Source organism: Octodon degus, unplaced genomic scaffold (assembly GCF_000260255.1).
Source record: "Octodon degus isolate 3935 unplaced genomic scaffold, OctDeg1.0 scaffold00010, whole genome shotgun sequence".
In the NCBI taxonomy this organism is placed as follows: domain Eukaryota; kingdom Metazoa; phylum Chordata; class Mammalia; order Rodentia; family Octodontidae; genus Octodon; species Octodon degus.
In genome coordinates, this window is record NW_004524586.1 from 27,520,160 (window position 1) to 27,528,889 (window position 8,730).

Here is an 8,730-nt window from a genome sequence, read left to right on the forward strand (position 1 = left end):
GTGGTGCTGGGGGATTGAACCGCGGTCCCTGATGCCTTGCCAAGCTTGTTCTAAGTAGGTGCTTTAGACCACTGAGCCATCTCTCCAGCCCCGCTGTCTGCCCTTTATGTCCGTTGAGCCCCATATTTCTGGCAACGAAATGGACACTGCACCCACCACTCGCTGCCACCTCCCTCACGCAGCCTTGTCTGAGATGGACCCGGAAGCCCCACCTGCGGCAATGAGGATGTAGGGGTCCCTCAGCAGAGTGGTTAGGGGTGTCCCCTTCTGACTCTGTCAAGCAAAAGAACAGGGGTTAGAACCGTCTCCACGGCCACCATGGGCCCTCATTTTCTGGGTGCTTACCTCTGGCTGCACCCGGGATGGCTGGAGCACAAAGAGTTGAATAGCTACAAGGGAAAACCGCAAGTGATCTCCCTTTCGGAAAGCCAATCCGACAGGACTCCAGCCCTCAAGGACGCCCAGATCCTGGGTGCAGGGCCCATGGAGCCTCACTCACCTCCATCCAAGAGCACCAGGGCAGCCAGCACCAGGAAGGGAGCTGTCTTCCCCACGAATTCATAGAGCACACTGCCGAAGGGGGGGCCCACTGCAGAAAGAGAGGAGCCAAGCCAGTTCCTGAGGCTGCACCCCAGGTCTGGCACCTCCATTTGTTTCCTGTATTTCTCTTTATTTTGTTAAAAAAAAAAAAAATAATAATAATAATAATAATAAGACAGGAGGGGCTGCCCTGCACTCTTTTTAGTGAGCAGTAAATTCCTGGACAACTTCCTCCAAGTGGGTTTTCCCTTGAGAAATGGCCAGGACCCACAAAGCACCCCCCTCTCACAGGTAAATGTCCCAAAGAAAGAAGATGGAGGTCATAGGGACACACTAGCTTTGTAGCTTGAGAAAGGAGGAGCTGGAGCGCCACCCCTTACCCATGCCACAGCTGGGAACCAAGGGCTCCAAAAGGACCGCAGATGTGTCAGATGTGAAGGGAAAGGATGGAAATGTCCCTCAAGAAAGACATCCACCCAGGGCGGGTGGGCGAGGCCACATAAAAGGCAGGAAGGTTCTCTCAGATGGTAGTATCCAAGAGGGTGGAGAGGAAGGGTCTGCAGGACCAGTCTGCCCAGCCTTTTGTTTTACATGGGGGCCCAGGGAAGCTTGGGGAAAAGACTGGGAAAGGCTAGGTCCTCCCAGCGAGGACTCCTTCCAAGCGCCGCCACGGCCGGTGCCAGACACGCTCCTCCCGTCCGCTGGCCTGCGCAGTGGCTCATACCTACCTAGGACCCCCATGGCCAGGCCTCCCAAGGCGATCCCCATGGCACTGCCTCGCTCTTCATCGTCTGTGTACACACTGGCAAGCATGCCCATCCCTAAATTGAGACACAGTTAACACCCAGGCGCTGAAGAGCCCCTCCCTCTCCAGCCAGGACGGCGACCTTCCTCAATCTGTGTCAGTAGCTGTGACAGGGGCTCAGAAGAACCCAAAAGGAAGGTGGGCAGCTTCTTCAAGAATGCCCACCACCACCACCACTACCTCGAGGCCCTGGGTTAACGCAGCTAACTGTCCGGGGGCTCACAAGGGAAAAGCTGGGGATTAAAGTTTAGATTTAAAAATCTCTCTCAAAATCTCTTGTTCAGGGCTAGGGACTTCAGAAGGTGACTGAGTCATGAGAACTCTAACTTCCTCGGTGGATTAAGCCCCTGATGAGAGTACAACTTGATGGTACTGCTCCAGTCATAGTGGGGGATGGGGGCCAGTTAGAGAGAGGGGGTGATGGGACTGTAACTTTAGGGACACTGTCTGGTGGCCAGCCCTTGTCTCTGGCTTTGTCCTCTCTCTGCTTCCTGGCTGCCATGAGGCGAGCGGCCTTCCTCCACTCCTCCCTTCCCCACAATGTTCCTGCCTCACCCAGCTTAAAAGCAGTGTTTCAGCTTCCCAGGGACTGAATCCTCTGACACTGTGACCCAAGTGATCCTTTCCTCCTCTAAGCTGTTTTTCTTAGGAATGCTGTCAAGGAAGGAAAGCTGAGCACTGATGCCCCCACGCCTCACACGCAGGTGTCTCCACACCTACCTGCTACGGAGGAGCAGGAAGAGCCGATGCCCTGCAGGGACCTGGCGATCAGCAGGAAGGCGTAGCTGCTAGAAAAGGCGAACACTGCCAAGAGAGGAGGCCCGGCCGGTGCCTCAGGGCTGGGCCCTGCCAGGGGAGGGCACCATCCCAGCAGGCATTTGCAAAGCCACCCCTCCCCAAGGGGCATTTCCATATCTGCCATGCTATGTTTGGGGGCCACAAAGCCACACTCCCCGCTCCTTCGTCCAACACGTGCCCCTCCCCCCACCCCCTTGTACTCTGATTCTCTTCCTGAGAACAGCAAAGCTCACTCCTACCCCAAGCCCAGGAGGCGTCATGAGGCACTTACTAACTGTTGAAATAAACATGATGCAGAAACCCGCAAACATGGGGATCGGGTAGCCGATTCTGCAAAACACAAACAGGAGGAAACTGTGGTGAATGCTGGGTATTTTTAAAAGCTTTATATTGATGGTCTCTCAGTTACCCTCTGGGATCAGACAGATAAGCTTTGGGTCAACTTTTCTAAAAATTCATATTCTTCGTGCTTCCTACGTGACCTTTTTGTGTTTGACTGTCTTGGAACATGAATACATTTACAGACTGGCACTCTGAGCAAAAATTTCTCTGGAATAAATATTAAACACAATATTGGCAAGTAACCTGGAGCACAGCCAAAACACATGAACCCTATTTCCATCAATTTTTTTATTCCCTTAATTCTAGTATTTGCTAGAGCATCCCCAAGGGGACAGTCACAGTCAACAGATTCTGTCTGCTAAATCACCATCAGGTGACTCAGCCAGCAGCAGAGACAACCCCTCTATTACCTAAGAAGCGCTAGGAAGCAAAGTATTAAAATCCACCTTCTGTAGACCTGAACAAGGCCAGCCTAAGCAGACAGACCTTATGCATGATGCAAAATTTCAGAATCCCTATTTCCCTGTAAGACCATCCCGAGTGCTGGCACCAGGCCAGGGGCCCTCTGGTACCACATTCTGGCTGGACACACAGCCCTCCTCCTAACCCCAGCAAATCCCTTAGCACCACCCAGCAACCACTGCCCACCTCCTAAGACCTGAATATACAGGGCTATGAATGGTAAATGTGCAGCCGGAGCACAGAAGGTGCTTCAGAAATTTAATTTCCAAGCCAGGGATATATCTCAGCAGCATAAGCACCTGCCTGGCAAGCACAAGGTTCTGAGTTTGATCCCCAGAATACCACAAAAACAAAAAACAAAAAAAACCCATAAATTTAATTTCCTCTCTCGTCCTACTCCTTCTCTTCCCTGTGCTTTGGACTAAACAGGCAGGTCAGTCCCTGCTATGCAGGAGGGGGAGGAGGAGGCAGGAGCTCCATGCCCACTCTGCCCAGAGAAAGAGGAGGCAGGATGGGCAGAGCAACTGCTCTCTAGTAGGTTCTCTCCAACCCACAGCAGCCAGGAGCACCACCAGGCCTCCTTCCCCCGAGTCCTGGACCCCAAGAATCTGGAGAGGAACCAAAGGAATCCAAGAGGTCAGAAGGCCCAAGCATGCTGAGCCCAGGGACACCTGGGAGGGCTCTTCCACCTGACACTTTCTTACGAAGTCACCATCACAGCACCTTCACCAGCTCAATGACTTCATACAGGCAATCAGCTCTCTATGTTATAGATGAGGAAACTCCAGAAAGAAAAAGTGACTTGCCAAATTTATCGGGCTAATTTTACTTGGGCCATTCCCTCCAGTCCAGGGTTTGTTTCCTCTTGAGAAATGTATCACTTCCCCAGGTAGCTGAAGGGCAGACACAGCTTTAAACAGAACCTATCTATTAGTTATCCTAGAAAGGGTGTAGGTTGTGCACTCATGTGTGGTTTTATTTTATTTATTTATTTATTTATGTATTTATTTTTGTATTTTACGGAAGGGTCTACAGGGTGTTCAGAGTCTCACTACTAGATCGGACTCATAGTGATTCTCCTGTTTACAGTCCCCCCAAGAGCTGGGATTACAGGTGTGCACCGCCACACCCAGTCTCAAGTGCTGTCTCAGTGTGCCCAGGGGTGGAGGGCATTGCAGGTCCAGGGATCAAACCGCAGGCCCCTGTGCCTGCTTGCAGGTGCTTTAATCCACTGAGCTATTTGGTCAGGCCTTCACATGTGGTTTTAAAACAATTTGACATGCATCAAAAAAACAACTATTGACCAGGAAGATAGTTCAGTGGAATAAGCGTTTCCCTGGCAAAGTGCAAGGGCCTGAGTTCAAATCCCAGTTCTGCCAAAAAAAAAAAAACAAAAACAAAAAAACAAAAATTCAAATAGCAACTAAAATTAACGAAAGATTCTCAGGCAGGCAGCACCCCTTTCACAGACCACTGCACACTGCCATTCTTGCTTGTCTCGGGCAGCGTAGGCAACCGTTCTGTGCTTTCTATTCATGAGGATAAAATAAACCACTGTCTTACACGGCACCGCTGGACACTGAATAAGGAAAACTCGAGGAGACTCACAGAGAACTCACAGACAGCTCACCATCTACAATGATGGTGTGTTTGTAAAAGAACAAACATATGGTGATTTTTCCAGTTACCCTGGAAGAAATGTAGGCTTCTCACCTCAACACAGATTTGAGCAATTTAGTAGCTGATATCCCATTGAGTAGCAATGAGTAATCTGAAAGTACAATGACTTTATTTTTTTTTTAATGAATTCTAGACACCTCGCCAAGAACGATGGGATAAGTGTATCTGAAGCAATGGGGAATATTTGGAGGGGATTTAATGCAATGGGGTTTTAAAGTTTTTAAATTTACTCTTTCACTGTATTTTGTGTTCTCTCCTCACTGTTTGCAGCAATTTCTGTCCGATTAAAGCAGGTTAGTCTCCTCCTCTGCCTCTGGCCAGGCACAAGTAATGGTACCCAGGAAAGATTTCCAGAACTGCCTCCGAAAGTGGCAAGCATGAAGGGATCATGTAAAAGCGAGGAGGAGGTTTTGAGGGAGATTAATGGCAATATATCTCTTACTCTCTAATAATTTTTAATTTAAACTTTCACTATGTTTTTATCACATATATCAAAGCTGTAGGAATTGGAGACTTAATCCTTTTTTCTTCACTTCCATTGAGAGCTTTACAAGGGCATCCTTCGTCCACACAGAACACCTGTGACCTCTCTGCAGATGCAGGGAGAAGCACTGAGTGGTTTTAGGACACAACGTGAGAACATGCAGCAAGCCCCTGTGTGGTCCCGCACCAGCAGCGGTGCTTGCCAGGTCTGCAGTCTGGCCAGTGGTCAAGGCCACCTGGCAGTGGGCGGGCTGGGAGTCAATGAGGTCCTCTTCCCGGGACACTCAGGCATTCCACATGCAGGGAAATGGGATTCAGGGGACCTGGGATTCCCATGTCGTCACCTGTGGTAGCGGGGGTGGAGTCTGTTTTTCAGATGACCAATACTAAGACTTGGGGTACATAGATGACTCGTCCCAAATTCAGGTGGTGGACATACTATGAGCGCGTAGTGTATGCCAGGCCTGGCTGGCACATATTTTGATGGGAATGCCAACCCCAAGGGTAGAGGTTCCCAATGGCATGCAGGATGGAGGATCTACTGTCTCACTGAAATCTAGAGGGTTGTGCCCTGCACAGAAGTCTTTTCAGGAATACTTTTTAAAAATTCCTTTTAGATGTTAACACAGCATATCTGGAATACAAACAGCAGAAGCAAGAAGGAAACATAAGACTGGCAGGTCAACACCTTGCTCTTCCATGACAGAGGGGCTCACCCACTGGCACCTGCAGAGCAAGCCAAAAGCTACAAGCATACCTGGGCTCAGGCGCTGCCTCCTAGTAGCTGGGCACACACACATGCCTGTACCCCCACCACTGGCCCACCGCAGCAAGGGTGCCCAGGAGTCAGTGCCAGGCAGCATCTTTCCCTGGTGCTCAACGTCAAAAAAAAATAAGACACCATGGGTGGCTCTTGGGGCTCTGCCCTCTAACTCTTCCAGCTGGCATACACAGCTCTGAAGGACAGCTATCTGTTAGGCCCAGGTCACTGAGTAGGACAGAACACTGGTGCCTTTTCTCCTTTCCTACAGCGTCTTCTAAATGAACAGAAACTCAGCTGACCTCAGCCATAAACTTCTGAATTGCCTCAATTCAATGCCTTCTCAATTAGTGTATTACTAGTGAGCTGAATTTGATTCGGCAAACCTTTATCCACACATCTATTATCATGCCCCTGTGAGTCACGCACTGCCCATCCTCAGCCTCCACAGAGCACCGGGGAGGCAGCAGTTAATCCAATTTGAGCAAGACTAAAACCACATACTGAATCCCTAGAAAAGCAAACAAAACCATAGAAGTTGTGTCCTTGGGTCTGCCGGTGAGCGGTGGTAGCAGTTGTTTTTATTGGCTATTAGACAGACGCATGCAAGGAGCTCCATGGACCATGGACCTCTGATGCTGCTGAGCGGGAGCCCCAGTCTCGGACACACTGCTGCTAGTGACTCTGCGCCGAGGAGAACCGCTCTGTCCTACCGCTGATTCTTCCCACTTTGGGACAGGAGAGTCCTCCACACCCTCCCCTACCACCCAGCACCATCTAGGATGGGAGCTCCCTTTCCAGAACAGCTGGTCGCCTTGTCCTCGGAGAAGCTGAAAAGGTCACTGCTTATTCTGGCAAAGCCTACTCCAGCCCAGTGGACTGGAGCTAAAGGGAACAAATAACAACCACTTCTCCCTTGTCCTTCAGACCTTCGCTAAGCTCTGTGTGAGAAAATAACTGCTTTGAAAGATGCTAGGTAATGATGAAAATAAATGAAGCCCGAGATGCTGGCTTGACGAAAAGCAGACCACTCAGACGGGGACAAGCTAACGAGGAAGCCAAGGAGAAGGCCTCCGGAGCAGAGTTAACCCTTTCCCAAGCCGCTGCTTGGCCCGCAGCACCAGCCTTCCCTTCCCAAGGCACAACGCTACTTAGTCCACATGAAAAGCAAGCGAAGACCGAGATCCCACACCTGGGGCTCGCGGTGGAGCTCAATGGGAGAGCACACACTCAGCATGCCCCGGGCCGGGGTCCACTCCGGCATGAAAAGAGAAGGGCAGCCACACCTTTACCTGATTTCTGGAGGAGAAAGATGAAGACACTTGCGTGGTGTTTTTCTGCTTAGAGCCTTCCTTCGAGGAACACAAATTTTATGCCTAACACCATGTAGGGGACTGAATTATGATCAGCATCACTAGTACAATTCTTGGAGCCTCCTGTTACACATGCTGCACTCATAGAATGAGCAGTTAAACTGGAATTACAAAACAAAGTGCACTTGTAAGTCTACCAAAGCACCCTTGGGGCCTGGAAAGCATGTTATTGGCTAGGAGACATTCCAAAATCAGAGGTCCTCTGTGCCCTATATGGTCACATATTTTCAATGAAAGTACAGTTCCCTAACAGTAAATAAAACAATGATCTTGCCAGGTGTGGTGGCACACACCTATAATCCCAGCACTCAGGAGGCTGAGGCAGGAGGATTTTTGTGAGTTTGAGGCCAGCATGGGCTACAAAGTGAGTTCAAGGTCAGTCTGAAATGCATACTAAAAATCTGTTTCCAAAAAATAATAATAATTCGTATCAGATTACCAGTCAGATGAACACTTAAGTGCTTCCCAAGAATTGTTACTGTGTTTCCAGGATCTGACATAAGATCTAATCCCAATAGTTAAACTTTTTTGTATCACTTAATGCAAGCCACTCAAGTGACACCATGTTAACCATGAATGCAGGGGTTGGGCTGGGAACTGTACAATGCAGGGCAGCTCATCTCAGAGCAGGTCCCCCTTACATTAATGCAAGGAACTTTAGAGAAGAGTGGCTGGGACCAGCCTGACTAGGCACTTCCCCATGTGCCTTTGTGGATATACCTGCTGCACCAGCTCGCATGAGGAGCCAGAAAATGATCATTACTTTCCTGGGGCCTAGGAAGGTCTAAGTCCCAAAAAAGTGGCTTGATTGGTTTCTACATGATTTGCTCATTGATTAAAACTCACTGTGCCTTTACCCGTTCAGATTGGTATAACCAGGAAAGGCCCAAGAACATACAAGAATGACAGATCCTCTTTTAATCTATGTTCTTTATTTTATTTATTTATTTTTGTGGAACCGGGGATTGAACTCAGGCCCTTGAGCTTGCCAGGCAAGTGCTTATTCTACTGAGCTATCTCCCTGGCCCTTACGTTCTTTATTTTTAATAGCTAGAAGTACAGGTGCAAAGAAGGGGGATGGGTGGCAGGAATGGAGCCTTGAGGCCAGCATGGAGCCTGGGCACAGCCCTGTTGCCCTGCTGTAGGGAGCTGCTCTCTCCTCCTGAGCCACCTACCTCCACTTATGCACATGCACTGACAACCCAGAAAAGGTTGAGTTTCAATCCCTCTTTTAGAGCCAGGGACATGGCTCAGTAGAATAAGCGCTTTCCTGGCAAGCACAAGGGCATGAATTCAATCCCAGGTTCTACCCAAAAAAAAAAAAAAAAAAATCAATCCCTCTTTCATCACAGGTATTTTAGTCATCTTTAAAATAATGTTAAAAAAAAATAGTGTTTTAGGGGCTGGTGAGATGGCTCAGTGGTCTAAAGCACCTACTTAGAACAAGCTTAGCAAAGCACAGGGACCGCGGTTCAATCCCCCAGCAC

General features: G+C 49.3%; 1 protein-coding gene across 2 annotated transcripts in view; it reads right to left on the bottom strand.

The window, feature by feature from the left end:
- Slc18a2 (solute carrier family 18 member A2) overlaps positions 1–8,730 on the bottom strand; it is a 31,905-nt gene that overhangs the window by 16,949 nt on the left and 6,226 nt on the right. For both annotated transcript variants that reach the window (XM_004625644.2, XM_023709024.1), the window contains 6 exons: positions 2,415–2,473; positions 2,066–2,149; positions 1,269–1,361; positions 500–589; positions 346–389; positions 213–273 (listed from right to left, as the gene is read on the bottom strand). In XM_004625644.2, the coding sequence (XP_004625701.1) occupies positions 213–273; positions 346–389; positions 500–589; positions 1,269–1,361; positions 2,066–2,149; positions 2,415–2,473 (431 nt within the window). The remainder of the gene's footprint in view (positions 1–212; positions 274–345; positions 390–499; positions 590–1,268; positions 1,362–2,065; positions 2,150–2,414; positions 2,474–8,730) is intronic.